At 33.7% G+C, this 19,371-nt stretch overlaps 1 protein-coding gene across 2 annotated transcripts in view; it reads left to right on the plus strand.

Moving 5' to 3' along the window:
• Window positions 1-19,371, plus strand: part of rho-5 (rhomboid-5) — a 128,988-nt gene that overhangs the window by 34,600 nt on the left and 75,017 nt on the right. For both annotated transcript variants that reach the window (XM_018458842.1, XM_018458843.1), the window contains exons 3-4: window positions 16,983-18,464; window positions 18,673-19,124. In XM_018458842.1, the coding sequence (XP_018314344.1) occupies window positions 17,014-18,464; window positions 18,673-19,124 (1,903 nt within the window). In that variant the 5' untranslated portion in view covers window positions 16,983-17,013. The remainder of the gene's footprint in view (window positions 1-16,982; window positions 18,465-18,672; window positions 19,125-19,371) is intronic.

Below are 19,371 nucleotides of genomic sequence, written 5' to 3' on the forward strand. Positions count from 1 at the left end.
ACCACGTCTTAAAAGTAAATTTTTACAATTTATCGCGTAAATTAAATTAATATAATAGTACTGAATCTTTAATTCCAAATTCTTTATTAGAGAAGTCTTCATTATTTGACTGCACACACGCGCGCGCGCGCACACGAATGCACGCACACGAATGCAGAACACATAATTGTTATTGTCTTTTTGAAAAGAAGAGCTTTGTCGTCATGCGGCAATGAATTGCAGGGGAAGGAGAGAGTAAGGGAACAGAAGAATCTAATTGAGGGGTCGATCGCATACGACACGTTGACGTGTTCGAGTGAGAGAGTCGATTATTACTGTGACACCCGGTACACATGTGGTACTTGCGTGCAGTTTCCATCTCGTATATATGTTACGTTGTACAAGTTTCGCGATAACATGCCGTAACTATAAGATATAACTTTCGTCGTAGTTTACTGTGTCCCAACACGTACGCAAGCGTCTCCGTACGTGTGTGCGCAGGGATAAAGTGTGTGTGTGTATGTGTGTTTGTGTGTATGTGTGTTTGTGTGTACACATACAGTGCCAACAATATCGCGTGGCAGCCAGTTAACGAGGCTGCTGCGGCTACATGAGACACGATCTTACTGTAGTATGGAGAACGTACTTTCAGTTTTGTAATTAGCACCGATACATATTTGCACTGCGGCAGTGCTTATCCCTCGTCCCATTTATCTCACTGTGAGATCAAACGTAGATTTTTACACACGCCGATTACCTACCCTCATATTTTAATCGCGTATTATCTCCGTTCGTTTGCCGCGCCATGTTAAGGTAATACACTCGCGAATTGAAAACAGTCTGAATTTCTGGAAATTGAATTTATATAGTGTACTAGAAGATTTTGATACACTTGTGTAACAATTACAATGAGATTGACCGTTTCAATACTCAGATATAAACAATTAAAAATTGTATTTCTTATACGTATCGTCTATACAAAGTTCATGAAAATGTCACATTTATTTTTATAGGGCCTAAACTAGCAGTAAGATTAATAAAAAACGAGCATGATGTAATGAAGGAATATGAAACGGATATTGTAAAAAAATTTCATAATTATACGATTAAATTATACATGCTAATGTATTTGTTGCTGGTGTATTTTGTGTTCTAAGCTGGAAAAAAAAATAAAAAATTACAGATTTTTTTATCCATTTTTATCTCAGTATGGCGACCAACGTTGAAGGTAAAATGAATAAAGAAATTTGTATTTTTTTATTTTTTTTTCCAGCTTAGAACACAAAATACACCAGCAACAAATACATTAGCATGTATATTTTAATCGTGGAAAACGAATTTTTATTCTGTGAAACCATTACGAAGAAATTCGACAGGAACAAAACATTAGTTTTATCGGTAATACAGGCGGCTCCAGCATCCTAAAGTCGTCTGTATTAGTCGACTAAAGCGTATAATTTTTGTATAGCAACTATTTTTTTCCTCTTTTACTGATTCGAAAATATTTTTCCAGGATTAAAGTACACGCATTAATATGTGTCTGTGAGGTGGAGTTATATCGAGAAAACGTCAAAACATTTCAAAACTGAAATCTCCTTATCATCTCTTAATCCAATATAGCGCTCTAGAGCTGTCACATCGTAACAATATTTGCTTCGTATAAAAGCTGTGCAATCTGTACTTATGAAATAGTAGTCGACAGACTAGTAGTTTGCATGAAAAAACAACATAGAGTTCTTATTGTTAGAATTGAACTTAAACGTCTAATTAAAACGTTATTGTTATATGAAAATTTTTATGTGTATGTGTGATATGCGTGAATGAAATATCGATGTAGTGATGTGTCAATGACACATAAATCGTCTGTGTGTAAGTGCTAATTTTTTTACAATATAATTAATCATCTTTAAGATCTCCTTAAGTGCAGATGAATAATTCCTTGTGAACGCAATCGGCATCGATTATTTCTTAATCTGGATTTGAATCTAATTTTTTAAGCACAATGCTGCATTCGATATCTTATCAGATATCAGCATCACTAGTTGTACTGAGTGACGATTAATCGTATCGATTGTCCCACGACAGTCCAACTGATTAACTGTAATGAGCACGGTTGCATTGTGTGCGCCACTAATTTTGCTATTGCAGCTACGACGCGCCGACGTGCGTGTGTTGTGTACACGAAATTAATTATCACCAGGTGAATAATTAATTATCGCGTTCGGTTCATCTCGTAATGTTGTCCGCACGCCAATCAGCCAGCAACGACAATAAACCTGTACGAACGTAATAACTGACATTTCACAGCGAATGCACTACCACAGGGTTTAAAGCAACAGAATTCCTTTCGAGAAGTCTTGAGAAAATCAGTTTTATATTTGGAAAAATTAAATATTGACTTAATCTTCTTCTATTTGTTGTAAATAAAGGGATTGGTAAGTAATAAAAAAATGGATAAATTAATGTGTTGCTATATGGAATAACTGAAGTTAAGTCTATCTACAATTAATAAATAGACGAATAGAAAGAGAGAGAGATTGGTTACAAATTATTTAGTAAGGTAGGATTGTACCTATATCCATTTCATTAATATAATTATTGTATCTACTATTAAAAATTATTTTTTCAAAGAAAAATAAAAAGGGCCAAGTATATACTTTTGTAAAAAAACGTTTTTGAAGATATGAATGATATCTATTATTTTAATTAAAATAAGAATTATAGACAATAATGTGTTTACTGACGAAATTATTTTATAAAATAATGTTATTTTAATTTGTACAAAAGTAATGATATCAAATGATTGCGATGATATTAAAATTGAAAAATAGAATGTATTAAGAAAATCTATGTGCAAAATAATAATTTCAAACAGAACCACCGCACTGATAATTTAATAATAAATTTATATTATCATTATGTTATTTGTCTTATTTTTAGTAAAGATAACAATAAAAATATATTATATTAAATATAATACTATATTAAAAATAACACTGTACATAATAACGTTGTTTTCCTCCATGTTTCGACTTGATGCTGTACAATCTGTATGATTGGTACAATGAAGTTCTAAATTGTAGATAAGATATTTCAAACTTTCCTCTATCGTCGTAAGACGGAGGTTCTTTTGCATTTTGTACTTCAAAGAAGGTAAACGTTCTAGTAATAGAACATGTAGGTATCTATTATGTCCCAACATTTACAGAAAACTTTATTTATTTATTATTAATCTCAAATACTTTTTTAAATATAGTGTTATAATTTAATTGTAATCTTTAAATAATGATAGCATATAAGAAAAAATAAGTTTAGATCCTCAAACCTTTGTCGAAAGTTCCTGATGATGTGATTTTAATTTAATGTGATCTAAAAAGATGTGATTTTAATTTTTTTGTTAACAATTGTTAAATAAAAAAATTAAAAAAGTTTTATAGACTACTAGTTACTACTTCGAATGCCACATGTGCTGAAAATAAATTTTCAATGCAAAAATGAAAATAAGAGAAACAATCTCGAATGATCTTGATTTTAAATCGAGAATATTAAATCAACGAATGTTATCCAGGACATGATCCTGAACAACATTCAAGAGGTTTTAGCCGTTGGTCGAACATCTTGCGTAATGCTAATGTCGGTGGTACTAACATTCGAGCCTTATAACTCGAGAAGTACTTAATGAAAAAATATTTTATTATAGTGTGTTGGAATGCTCTCGAGGTAAGTTATAAGAATATGCAGTGAAAAATGGGGGTTTTTATTTAAGAAATTGAAGATGACCTTCACGTAACTTTCAAATGACTATCCAAGATCAAATCAATGGTGTCATTTTATATTCCCTTCTAAACCATATAACTTTTGTCTGAAATATTTTTCCGTATCTTCCATATTTTTCGAGATATTTGCCTGGTTTGATTAAAATGACTCACCCTGTATAATAGAAAACAATAGAGGAAGGTATGATATATAATGATGACGAAGTGACGCTTGTTAAACAGATATTTTAACATTAAAATTTTGTAACATCTTCAGTCTTAAGACACGTAGAAAAAAAATGAAGAAATTTTTTTCATACAAATTAAAGTTATTGATTAATTAAACCTAATAAAGAATTTGATTCACCCGTTTTTGAGATCTGATAATCTCGAAAACTCGCAATTGACACGATTGATATACACAGTCGATTCTATACGGTCTTGTACTATAAGTATGTGTACTTGGCACGAGATACATATCTCTTGATATCGATTTAATAACTAACTCAAAGATGTGCGAAGGAGAACAGATTTTCGATATTTCGTATCGATATGAATCAAAATACGCAATATCAATACGGTGATATATTGACTGGAAATGATTCAGTACGATATCAAACGCTGATAAAAGGGAAATGGGTAATTTACAACCCATTCCCCCTAAAAACGAAACTCACCAATGGGCAACCGTGAACCTGAAACCCTTTAGGAAGGGTGATGTATTATCACCAATAAGAATGAAAGCAAATTAAAACTGACAGCACAGGCGGAGCTAACTTAAGGGCAATTTCCCAATGACCAGTTAAAACTGTTATCATATCAAAGGGAAAGAAAAATCCTACGAACCTGATTCCACGATTTCCCAATTAAACACATCCTACCAAGAACCACCTCCAAAAAGACGCCTCTATAAACCGCGACATCACGAGACACAAAGGAGAGGAAAAAAATTCACTCCTTAGTGCAAGTCACACTTTTACATAGTTTCGTGGAAGTTATTAAAATCTGTGCATGATCTTTTCAATCGGGTGAACATCATTATCTTTTTAATTTCCGACACCTAGTATGAACATTCCGACAGCAGAAAAATTGTAAGTCTCTTATTACTATTATTATTATTATACTATTTGTCTCCGAAATTAAATTCACTAAAGAGAGCAAATAATTCATTAGTTTAAATAATGTCTTATTAAATATTCAAATAATGTTCTCGAAATCGCGCGCGCGCGATAGAATCGACGGACAAACACCTCTCTCTCTCCTGCTTCCCATATTTAGTCCTTGTCGATTTCTTTCATGATCTCTTTCCCCCTTCTTTCGTTGTAATTAACAAATTGAATTAATCCTACCCGTATCGCCTCTCCGCTTGCATATACACACACACATACATTTCAGATTCACGCTCACCCTATGTTTTAATTCTCTTGCGGCAGAAAAATATATACTTTTCCATCTTTGTAACTAGTTAATAATTTTTGCGATCAATAATTTAGTTAATAATGTTAGATGATCGAGTCTTTCTGATGAACAAGTCTTTTGTCAAATAGGTTATTATGACATGTTTATAAAAATAATTTCTATATTAGTTTCTATATTACTTTTAAGCGTATATACAATTACATTCTCATTAGAATATTGTAATTTATGTTTAGCAATAAATTAGAACATTGTTAAGATGAATTACATTACTTTCCATTTATTTTAGAATCATAAGACCTCATACTCACTCCCACCGCTTGTCAGAGATGGCACGTGGACCGGTCCCGAGTTATAAGGATTAAGTTCCTTGATTCAAAATTCGGACCGACGTTCGCACTGCTCATCGGAAACAGGTGTTATAGCATTCCTTCAGGATGTTGACCCAGATTCCAGAGCAATAAAGGTCCGACTTTCAGGTATTCGCCTCTTCGTGTATATCTATGAGATAAAGTCTAAGCATCTTTCAATACCCTCTCCACTCTCTTCTTATCTATTCCGAAAAATAAAAGTTTTCAAAAGGATTGAACGTAACATATGTTATCATTTTGAAAATATGTATAAAACATTCTTAAGCATCAATGACCGGCTTCGACCGTTATGGCCACTATAGGCCTTTTATTCCTATTTTCTTATTGATTGTGTTCTCACATATACAGTCTAATAAGATTCTTATTGTTTAAATATATCTATATATAGAAAATGGCAGTTCCTACAGGAAATTATTTTTAATTAATCTAACATTTTTAATTAATTTTTATTAAAGTATCCAAATTAAAGACTGTAAATAAAGTTACATATATTGGTAACTGATTTAGAAAAATAATCTGACATGAAATTTTTCCGGATGCCGAGGTTGAGAAAAATTCTAGACGAGATTAATGAGCGCGATAAATAAAATCGAACAATGGCGATTGAGAGGACGTTTCTCGAGGACGAGGCTAGTGCAGAATGTGCGATACAAGCCAACCACGTCTTAGCGTCGCCATTACTCAACCGACAAATAAGATTTTATGGCCTCGCGCGCTCGACGACCCATTTGCCGGACACCGGTCATCGACCGGCCTGGTCGACATTTTTTTCTTCAGTAAAAAATGTCGCACACATGGCGTGATATAAATGTTATAATTCAACACGGCTGATTGATAGTTTTTGACTATTAATCTTTTTGGAAACCGCAACCTATTCGCAAACCAAGCTTCATGAGAACGCATAAACAACAAAACAACGGCTTGTATGCTAAATCCTGGTTGGTTGTAACTGAATTTTAATTTGAGACGTGACATATGTACAAACTTGCATGATATGAATAATGAAAAAAAAAGATTGATTTTGATAAATGATAACGATTGGATACTACGTGAAGAGATAGATGTTGAGGAATCACGGCATGACATTCGGACGAATATCTCAGATTCTTCAATATGATATATTTAATCTATCCTTCAGTGCATGGATATATATCCGGTATCCATTTTGAATTAAACGTTAAAAATTTTTATATTTTTGCAAATTTCGTTACGAAATACTTTAGATCTTCATCCTTTGAACAACAAAGAATTATTTCGTACGAACTTTATGTCATTTTCACTTTTACATTTTAGCAACTTTGAATATTACACTGTTTAATGTATCGAGTACCCATTATTAATTTCTTTATATAAAATATAAACGATTTTTTTATCCGAAATGTGCAACATTTAAAATACGCAACGTTTATGAGTATACGCAATATGTTTGTGTAAGTGACAATGTTACAAAATGAATGAAATTTTTTAAATTACAAAGGCTTCCAAATTTTCGAACTATGGATTCACAGATTTAGGGTTTATGAATTTTGAATTTATAGGTTTTGGTTACTTTGGGTACTTTTTTTCTTACAATTAGGTTGTAAGCTTATTTATAGGCTTTCGGGTTTGTGGGTTGACATGTTTAATTTCAATATTTTTTTAATCGCAATTTTTACATTGCGTAAAAAATATAGATTAAAAGTGTGATTGTATTACGTCCTAAGCATTGCAAACCTCGTACCTCAAATATTGTACATCCAGTACATCTCAAACAAAAAAACCGTACCAAAACGATTCAAATAGATTTTGTTCAAGACTGATACTATGTGACACAATCGTATGTGTAGGAAGAAATATCGTAGAAAAATCAGTGTTTTTTCAGCTAAATGCATGAATATTGTCTAAAACATCATGTTTGACTTCTTTAACCTTATTTGTCTTGTAAATCTGAAGTTATAGAACAGTTTTACTGCCAGATTTGTATTCAGCGTCCAAAAATATATAGGAAATGATTTGAGAAACCCAATCCGCATTTATCAAGTCGAGCAGTGTAATCCAACAAAATTATCATTTTTAGATCTGTATCTAGCTCAATTTTTAGATACTTCAGTAAAATCATTCCTTTCATATGCGGTTATTGTTTCAACATATTTGCATTCTTAAAAATTAATCATTACTTGGTATTTTTTATTTTTTTCTCTTACGCGTTACTATTATTGTCTCTTTTGCTTTTAATTTTTAATCATTGACGTTTACTTTTTTTAACAATCTTGTATCACACAGTAGTGAGTATTGATTACTCTCTAGTCTCTATCCAGTTATACAGTTATTAGTAGACGACATTCGATCTTGACAACTTAATTATTACTTGGTTTGACTTTTATTCTAAAAAAATATGAATTTAACACCATGCAATGTAATTTTTACCGTGTTGGTATTGATATAAAACCAACATACTGTGGATGTAATAACATGAGTGTGGATTTAACATTATGGTTTAAAATCCATGATACCGACGAAATACTATTAAAGATCTGATCTTATGGAAGTTTGCGTGACTGTAAAAAATTTAAGTAATAAGGCCCGATTACACCAACATTACTTTAACTTTAAGCGAGGCTTAAAACTCTCTCTCTCTCTGTTTCTTGTTCGGCTCTAAACGTTGGTGCAACCGGGCCTAAGAATAAGAAACTGATAATAGTACTATTTTTATAATTTAGGGAAAAGTCGCCTATACCGTATCTCTTAACGTTTAAACAAAATTGTAACAAAAGTACTGAAGAGATCAGAATATTTCTGTATTTATATTAAACTTTAGTTCATTGGAAATAAAACAAAACGATACTTTTACGAAAATAAACATTAAATTATTGTTTAAATTAGATTAAAAAACAAAGTAGCTTTCGGTATGATTTGGAGACCAAGTCGTTAAATTGTACCACTGAGTTCTTAAATCGCACTTTTAACCTAGCAAACAAACTGACATTGTTTATTGTCATTTTGACATCAGAATAACATCTTTAACGTCAAAATGCAAATAACGTCAGTTTGTTTCCTGGGAAGATAAACAAAAATTAATTTTAAAACTCATTTTTTAATAAATTTATTCTTTCTTTCATCTATATATATAGTGCTTAATATTGTTGAATATTGAAAATTTTTATATCAATCTATAATTTTTATATAAAGCAAAAAGAATAAAATTATAGTGATAGTATTTGATAAAAAATTAAAAAAAAAACGATCGCAAGACCACGTGGATAACAGTATAACATCTATGTTATAATTTCATACTTAGTAATGTAACATGTGTTATGTTATATTTATATTGTCAAATGCGAAATTATAATATAGATGTTATGTTACTTTTAATTGGTGTTGACTGGGCGGTGATCCACAGTATTAATATTGCATCATACATCATTATGTATTCACGCATGATATCAGAAAGTATTTTATATTTCATGTTTTTTTTGTAATTAGATCATCAAATGACCTAAATGGAAAGTACAGTGTGAAGTATATCGGTAACTCACGGAATGTATTAAGAATTCCAATTATAAGCAATTTTTTACAAAATAAAATTACATAACAGGCAAGTGCCACGCTACCCTGTTGCAACGTTGCTGTATTTCTCCCAATGTTTCAATATTTCCGTTTGCGATTTTGCCAGATAAAAAAATAAGGGTTGAATCGGGGAGAGCAGTGGGGAGGAGGAGAGAGAGAGAGAGAGACAGGGAAGATATCTGCACGAAGGGACAAAGCCGTCGAGTGACGGACGTGAATTTATTGCATCCAGACCAGGCGAAATTGAGAGGGGACTGACCGGAAGAGGCAGGGGGTTGTGGGTGATAGAGGGCAATATAGGGAGACAAGCGACACGGGTGGGGCGTGACAGTGCGTCGCTCTTATTATACTTTCTTATTATTTATTACCCTTATAAATTTCGTCCTCACTCCTGGTACGCTTACCCTTGGAATGAAGGGCACAGGAGAAAGCGGGATATCAAACATTAAATCAATACTGTATTAATAAGACATTGGAAAGAGTCGACTATAAAAATTGTGCACAAATAAATATTAATCCTGGTAGAAAAAGTTCACTGAAATTTTGTTGAAATTTCATTAAAATTTCGTTGAAATTGTTTTTCATTTTGGAATACTTTTCAGTGAAATTTCAGCGAATTTTGCTGAAATTTTAGAAAAATAAAATTAATTCTTCTAGTTTTATTGCTAAAATAAGTATTACTGATTAGCATCATATTCTAGAGAACACACGAACAAAATTATGAATAAATTTTATAATTATAAATTTCATGATGCTCTTAAGCGGTCACCCTAAGCTGTACATCAACATAATGTGCTTGACCTCTACGATCGTACATGAATTGTTCCTTCAATTAGATTTACGAATACCCATAATGCTAATAAACGTATAGTTGTAACATATCTGATCAAAGATGTGGAAAAGATAGAACACGTATAAAAAAAGTAATATTAAATGTAATTGTAATGTACTAATGAGAACATACTTAATATTATATTGTCTTCTCACATATAATAAAACTATTTATATAAAAAATAAATATAGAAAAATAGTTTTTGCGTATTCGTAATAATTTTGCAATACTTTTAATGAAATATTAAAGAATATTCAATATATTTTTAGAGAAATGTTATAAAATTTTCGGAAACATTTTTGGACAAATTTACAGAGAAATTTCAGTCCAATTTTAGCGATTTTTCAGTACTTTCGCTGAAAAAATCGCTATTAGCGAAGTTTAAATCAATTTCAGGGATATTTCAACAAATCTTTTCAGCAAAATTCTAGAAACAATTTCGGTTTAAATTTAAGCGATTTTTCAGAACTTTTTGCTGAAAAAATTATATGACTAATATTATATTTCAGAAAAATTTTAGACAAATTTCAAAGAAATTTCAATAAATTTTTAGAAAAAAAAAATTTCAAGAGATTTTCTGAGAAATTTTTGCAAAAATTTTAGTTTAATGTCAACAATATTTAGTATTTTTGCGGAAAAAAATTACTTTTACGGACCAAAATGTCAAATAAATTTCAGAGAAATTTCACAAATTTTAGCGAAATTTTCTGACAAACATGTGGAGGAATTTCAGTTTAACATTGTTGAAATGTTGTTGAAATGCTGTTGATTTTGACCTCCTTGAAGATCGAGGTTAATGTCAAGATCATTTGAAAGTCATTTGGCTAGCTGTGTAAAGGTAAATATTTACCCGAATAAATGTTAAATATAACAGATATAAGTAAGTCACGCATTCTCGCATTCGTAGATGAGCTAATCATATTATATAATCGCTGTAAATGATTTTCATATTGTTTTGTATGACAATAGTATAAGTTATTTCTTACAACTGAAAATCAAATTTTGAATATGTTTTTATTCAGTGATTCGCGCATTGCATTCTTTTGAAATATATTCAAATACTGTATATTAACTGATAGATTTAATTGACTTTTAAAAGGATTCTACACACAATTTTGACGTTTTAATAATTTTAATTATTACGTACGTGTTTGAATTATAAATTAAATTGATTCTTTAGGTAGTTCTAATGTTATTTGAATTTAATATTACTAAAATTAAATTTAGCTTTATGATTTAGCTTTTTAATTAAATTTGAATTTTTAATATTATAATAATTTTAATAATAGGTCTTTATGATTCATAAAAACATTTTTGAGTGGCAATTTAATTAATTTTTTAAATAGCTTATCAATTTTAGGAAGCGATACTGCAATGGAATAATAATTGCCTCGTATGATCTCAGGCTAATCTAACTTGAAATCTACCAGCGGCATACTAATTCGGGTACTTTTAGACTCGCATGACTCGGCAGTAGCAGACGGATGGAATCGAGAATCCATTAGCGATCAATTGAAATTCCGATCCAGTCCGTTAAAGAGTGAAGTACTTAAATACTTTCTTGCGGACAACAAACGCTTTTTGCTATTATTATAGTTTCGCAAAAGTTAATTACCGTTGGTAGTTACAAGATTAACAAATTTCTTAGCTTGAAAGTTGCATGGCAAAAGTATAAAATTCCAGAATTACAAATCCAAATTTTTTGTAAATATTTACAACGGAAAAAATTTTTTTTTTCGCGATCCAATGAGAATTAACGACGGGAACAAATTTAATTTAATTTAATAATCCAGAGAAGAAATTAATTATTTAGAAAAATGATATCCTTTTTAATATACGTACAAGAATTGCTGGTAAAAATTTTATTTTTTGCCAATAATTTCTGTTAATCTCATTGAAATATGAAAATGAAAACTTTAATGAAATAAAATAAATGAAATAATTCAAAATAAATCCGATGGAAAAGATTAAGCAACAAAATATATTAATTTATTTGATCATTAAAAAACTCAAAAAGAGTTAAAGAATAATTGATTTAATACCAAAATGTAAAAAAACACGTGCAATAGATAAAAATAGTTTTTCAAAATAAAATTTATGATGATAAAGTAATTGGGGAGAAGACGCCATACTTAAGCCTTTATTCTTGAACAACTTCTTAATGTTACTGAATTAAGTTACGAAAAAATATTATTTATATTCTAGAGACCTTTCTTTATTTACACAAATTTATAAATTTAATATTCTATATTGGAAAAAATTGATGTATCATACCTTGCAAAAAAAGTGGCACCATCCCCCTATATATATATGGATAAGATGCCACCTCCTATGAGAGAAGATGTTACAAACAGTTAAATAATGCGATGCAATATAAACTTACATATTTTACTTATTTACAGTCCATCATCAAGAGTTTAAGCTATAAAAACATTTAAAGGTATGATGAAACATAAATTGAGGAAATATGAAGGAGAGTAATTTAGGAAGTAAGTTGGATATACTTTTATTCGTTTAAACAGCATTTCAATAACCTAAAATATTTTGAATTGTATAAAGCATCCAAAATTTTAATTCATAAAATCGTTTTAATGAAGGTTTCAAGCAGGAAAAATTGTGTTTTGTATTTATTGTCATCTTATCCCCAAGTGTAAGAGAAATATTCAATTGCAACTTTTACGCATATAAGAATATTACAAATTATAATCTGTATCATTCACATGACCACCAGGGAACACTGGTCAAAACCGTATATCATTTGCTCGGTTTTACAATAAGCATCGAAATATAGACCTTAGCTATTAGCATACCAAATATTACAAAGAGCATGTTTCATGACCTACCTTTTCGTATTTTGTATAATCTTTTCTAATCGACAATCGCATGAACATGTTCATCTCTGCCGATAACTGCGCAATTGTTTACCACACGCTTTTGCACAGTCAGTATAGTCAACGCGCGTTCTATAAAAAAAATATAAATAAAGTGGTGTCTTCCCTCTTGTGGCATCTTCCCTCGAATTACCTTATTACTAATACTGTCTTTCTAACAAGATCTTACTGATTTTTATATAAATAAATTTAGAATCCGTTAAAATGTATTTCTTAAATCATGAATGATTAAAAGTAAACAGATTTTTATATTATTGATTTCTAGATTGAACGCACTCGTAGTGCATTAAACAATTCCTTATGCAGAGGTTGCAGCAGTTTTCCTAAAATCGGAAATTACAGGGCTATGCCGATAGGGGTTAGGTGGCGACAACGACCAGGTATTTAAATGGATTCAATTTGGATCGGTGCCAAGCAGGCTCGTGCCAACCGTTGAAAGATGCTCGTAAAAGATGAAACTCTCGGTTCGTCGTCGGACGAATTAATCGCCATCTCTTCGGCAAATCGAGTCGCTATTAAAGAAGTCGCAATGCGAGTTCGATAAACGATCTGACCTAAAATCATCGAGATTCATGTCGCATTCAACATCTACAACACTGTTTTTCATCAGAGTTCAAATTCTTGAAAAGTAATACCTATATTTTTTATTAATTTTCATTTTTGTGTTTATATACTCATCTTATTAACGTAATCATTGTCGATTTAATAATTAAAGAGTTTATTGAAGATTCATATTTTGTACTTTTATATAAGGAAAACAAAAAAAAGAATTTTTTAATTATTTTATTAATTTCTTTAAAATACATATTAACTTGTCTTAAGTAGACATCCATTAATTATTATAAGAAATCTTGTACATTAATGCTGAGTTTTTTCTATTAAAAAAAAATATAGTTAAAAAATTCTTTTTATAATGCTTTTTCTCGATTTTTCGTAATGTAATTTAATTCTTAAAATGATCCTTGCTTTCTATCACGGTGCAAAGCCGTCTCCATGCAATTTCATCCTGAAAAATTTTCCATCATAAATATTTCAAACGGCGTCATTTCGACTCGGAAAGGCCCGGGGTCGTTTCGCGGACGAGCGACGACGTCCTTCGACGTGACTTCCAAAATTCCGTCGGAATGCTGTATTCTCGGCAGCCACCATCGAGGAACGCGACCACGCGTGACACGTGTCGCGCGCACGTACACTCGTCAACTGCCGAATAAAACCATTTGTCAAATTCAGTTCTACCGAATGAGAAAGGCTCTCTCCGATTTTCTTTGACGTTCGCAAAAGGAATAGGCAGCTTGCCCGGACCGGAAGTGGCGTTCGACGGTGCGAAATGATAGAAAGCAGAGCACCATATATGTAGCTTCTATTAGCTCAAATAGTCTTCTAAAAAGTATTTTAACCCGTTATCTTTTTTCCTTCTGCTAAAATCTATTGCTAATTGTCATCATTATTTTGGCGTTACAGCCCTGAATAAGCCTCCTCCAGAATTTGTTTCCATACGTCCTTGTCCAGGATTTTTTGTCTCCATTCTCTAATTCCAATCATTCCCATATTGTTTTCGACATTATCCAGAAATCTAGTTTTTGGTCCTACCCGTCCTCTCTGTCCCATTGATTTTTTCAACAATGTTTCCTAGTATATAAATGATAACGTCGTCATGAATGATAATGATGGTAGGATCATTAGCATTCATCCTCATTACATGTCCTATCCATCTGAGTCGACCCACTTTAATTGACTTAACCACATCCGGTCCCCTAAAGAGTCTGTACAACTGAAAGTTGTATCGCTGTCTCCATATATTTCTTTCATTGATGGCTCCATATATTTTCCGTAATATCCTATCGTTGTCTTATCCTTCCTTGTGAGTATTCACATTTCTAAATCATATGTCAGTACTGTGATATGACACGTGATAGAAAATGGCGCGGCGCCACCGGCGATTTTTACAATTAGAGTGTTTTGTGTTGTACAAATGTGTTTTTGGTTGTCGCAGATTTTTGGCGCAAATCAAATGTCGTTACCTGACGGTCCCACGTATTATCTCAATATTCCCTCATCCTCTAGACCAGAGCTGGGATTTAGTTGCACATGCCGATCGGCATTTAGGCTGCGCGCGGGTTGGTGAAGTAATGGGCAGGAACCAAGTTGAAAATCGGCTGAAATGTGCAACTAAATCCCAGCTTTGCTCTAGAGCTTTTGGATAATGTAAACATTGCCCTGGGAACAATTGTGGGAACATCCGTCCTCGTAGTTTCCTCGCCCACTTTTTAGGTTTAATTTATGCTAATTCCTAAATATTAAAATACATGTTACTTTAATCTCTTTATCTTCTGAAATACAAAATTCCGCAAGCAGCTGTAATTTGGATATATCATAAAAAGAAAAAATAATTATATTTATATTGATTATTTTGTTTAAAGATTTTAATGATATTACACAGTTTTCATGTCAGGCTTTTAAGATAAACTTATTATTCTTATTTTGAATTACTTTATAAAAAAAATTCATTACATACCAATTTGTCTACAAAATGTTTAACCGTTTCTATTTAATTCACGTGATGATGAAAATGGTCAAACTCTTGTAGAAAACATTAGGTGATGAATTTTAATGTAATCGCTTTATAAACTTATTATGATGATATTAACTACAAATTTGTTTGTAACAAATAAATTGCAGATTACAATAACAGAAAGTTTATATTAATTTGCAAGAATCGAAAAAGTCCTTTCTAATGAATACAAAAACAGTTCTGCTATCAATTCGAATTAATAACAAGAAATTTACGATGCGCTTGTTTTAATTCTGTTGTTACTATGCGAGAGGAATGGTGACACGATGGCCGCGATGAATAACAACAATCAATAGAATATTTATATCGAGTCGCTATCGGAGAATGCTGCATTTTGCGAAGCATTACAGGAATTGAGACATGAACGATGGAGAGAGAAACCCATAGTTTTTGAGTTAAAGAGAAGAATAAAAACAGAGAGAAATAGAAAAATAGTTATAGAGTAGCTGTAGAATGTTCATTCTGCAATGCATCTATGTATTGTAAGAAAAAAGTGTACAATTGGCGAAAATGTTTGTAATGATCATTATTTGACTGTTTGTTAAACCGACAAAACATGTTTTGGTTATTCCGGAATAATCTTTTAAATTTTAATGTGTGACGAGAAAGAAAATTTTGACTTCATTTACAACGATTATTAAGTGGTTGTGGCCGTTCTGGACTTTGTGAGCTTAAGTTCTTATAACCACTTTGAAACTGTTGTTGCACAACATTTACTAATGTTGGAATACGGCTCGTTGTCTCGCGTTTGCTCTATGACGATCATATTCAGGAAACTTGGAGATATTGATCTGCGATGCAATATTTCAAATCAGCGGTGATATGTTTAAGAGGTGTAGGCTAAAGATGACTCAAAGTTGAGTTGAAATCCAATTTTTTGTATTAATTTATTATTAAAATTATTACGCATGTTTACAACCAGCGTTGACTCCTTTATCCGATAGCCTTCATTTATATTTATTATTTTTATATAAATTCAAATGAAATTATTAAAAGCACTCAAGATCCAGTTTCGACTGATATAGGTATTATTTTTTAGTTGTGTGTTCACATTACGATTCTAATAAATCGTTTATTATTGTTTTTCTGTTATGTTCTAAAGCAATGATAAAATGATACTTGAAAAGTGAGTTCTCAAAATTGAACTCCGAGATAAAAACAAAGAAAGTCTTTTGATAGTACGGCATACATAGCACATTTAATATTTGCTGCGCTGTAAACCTAAAAAGAAACATGAAATGCTATCAACTTGCTACATTGTTAATTGCTGCGTACTCGATAGATGATTTCGTTTTACAACATAAGTTGCTGACAAGTTTATATTATCTGAAGTTATCTTATTGTGAAAATATCAATTTATCAACAAATGCGGTCTTAGTTGCTACAATTCTGATAGCAACACATACTAGGATTTGTGAGCAACATGCCAGCTGCAATATAGATACCGTTCTTATATGAATAGTTTTATAAGAGTTTGATTGGAGAATTGAACATTACGAGTGAAGGAGAACCCATATGTTACATTTATATTTACATTACTATAATCTATATTTACATTACGTTTATATTTACTAGCATTGTTTTGTAAATTTAAATTTATAATCACGGCTTTTATTGCAGATGTCCTGACAGTGGGCCCCGGGCCACCAGGATGCCGACAGACGACGACTATGGCCGAAGAGATCGTCTCCTGTTGCACCAGCACCCGATCGCACAATACGGATCTTCATCATCCCCGCTTCCCGGATCGAGCGCGCCGAGTTCCGGTGGCGTGGGGACTCAGATTGGTTCCAACAATCTCGGTGATTGCTTTAAGCAGCAAATACAGCAACAATCGTCCGACTTGCGTTCGGTCACGAGTACAGCAAGCCAATCGGGTCAAGAGCGTCACCAATCGGACCAACAGACTCAAAGCAACGAGCATGTCGGGGCCCGAATGGTTGATCGACACGAGAAATCCGTGGAGAAGCCTACAATCGATTTCTCCAAGTGCGGAGAGGGTCGTCCGTCGAGTTGTGAGCGCTTTGGACATTATCAGACCCAAAGCGGCGAACATGTGGGAGGATGGATGGGGGTTGAGCGGCACGAAAAGACCGTGGATAAGTCTTGTATCGATTATTCAAAGTGTGGAGAAGATCGTCAGCCGAGTTGTGAACGTTTCGGACATTATCAGGCCCAAAGCGGCGAGCACGTGGGGAGTCGAATGGGAGGCGAGCGGCATGAGAAATCATCTGATAAATTGTCAGTCGATTTTACCAAGTGCACCGCTGACGGTCGACAATCGAGTTGCGAACGTTTCGGGCATTATCAGACTTCGACATTTGGTCAGTCCTCATTGCAGGGACACTATGGCGGTGCACACGCAAGTGCTGATCGTTTCACGCGATTCAACGACGTCAGCACGTTACACGGCGAGCAACGGACCCCGAACGATCGTTACTCGGTCTGTAATCCGGAGTTGCGCTTTGACACGACAGGCACGAGCGGGTCCAGCGAGTATGCGAACGCGAATGCACTCACGGGCTCTTTCGTTTCGGAGACGTTCCCATCGCCGCCGTCGCCAGCACCGGCGAACGACCGCTTCGTCCCACCACCGCCATTGTCACCTAGTCCGAGCGAGAAATACGCCTCGAGCCAGAGCTTGGCTGGTTACCCTTCTGTTGATCGCATTTTGCCCCCCAATTCTCCGGGGCCCAAGTATGGTGCCGACAATGCCGCTACAGCATCGTCGATGCCCGCCAAGGAGCGCTTTGCTTCCGCCGAACGACTGCTGGCCAATCAGCAGTCAGATACAGGCGACGCTAAGGATCAACAACGCTACGCTGGACCACCTGATCGCCTGCTCTCGGGATCCTCTCCGATTCTGGGAGGACTTCAGGCTGGACTCCAGAGTAGCGCAGTCTACGCCAAAGATACTCGCTATACCACCATTTCCGCTGATAGGATATTATCCTCCTCGCCGATACACGCTCCGGTGCCTGAAAGATTCGTTGACAAGTCGGAAAGGTATTTGGGTGAGTCACCCATTCACGATAGGTATCCACGACAAGATCCACCAACACATCACGAGCGGTATTCGGCGATGGCGACGGCCACTGAGAGGTGAGTGCAAGTCAGTTTAAGCTGAGCAATAATTTCGCGGATTTACTGCAGTAATTAATTGTGTATTTAGATATTGGATACATATTATTGTACATATATTTAATGTCGAACAATTGTTGCATTTGCTACATAATTCACAATAAATTATGAATTATCGTGCTCGGTTCCGACATGTGCTTCATGTCTGTTCCATTTGGAATGTCTGCAGGTTCCTCTCGAATTCGCCTAATCCTGAGAGCGCGCATCAGCGCTATTCATCGTCAGACCGCTCATCACTTCAGACTTCCTCGAGTAATACCGAGCAAAATCGACGCCTCTACACTGACAGAGGAGTCGAGACGGTTTGCCAGAAGTATACTGATCGGTCCATCGGCTCTCCAGCGTCCACCGACTTCGGCCGATACTCAGGTTTCTCGGAAGTCGGCAGTCAGACGCGATATGTGTCCAGCAACGATCGTTTTAACGACCTCGCTCTACAGCGTTGCAGTCAATCGCGATCGATTGATAGGTTCTCCAGTGATCGATACCTGGCTGGATCGTCACCCGCACACGACGGCAGGCTATCCAGTACCGAGACGCCGCGCTACATCGTCTCCTCTACTGAACGTCTGTTGGCACCGACATCTTCTTCGTCGTCTTCCTCGTCAGAGACTGATAAGTGTACGTTTTGTTTTAATTGAGCTAAAAACAAAAAATGTGCTTTGTTCAGGTTGATTAATTTTTATTCCACTAATATTTGGAGTCTTGGTTTTGTGAATTGTTGATATTTGATCATTTAAATATCCAAGTGCTCTAGTTATATCTTCAAATTCTGAAACTTTTACTCCGTAAAAACTTAATACCATAAAAATACCATAGTACATTTCGTAAAAACTTAATATCATAGTACTATCACAGTACACTCTTG

The sequence above is a fragment of the Mycetomoellerius zeteki genome, unplaced genomic scaffold (assembly GCF_001594055.1).
Source record: "Mycetomoellerius zeteki isolate Tzet28-1 unplaced genomic scaffold, Tzet1.0 scaffold79, whole genome shotgun sequence".
In the NCBI taxonomy this organism is placed as follows: Eukaryota; Metazoa; Arthropoda; class Insecta; order Hymenoptera; family Formicidae; genus Mycetomoellerius; species Mycetomoellerius zeteki.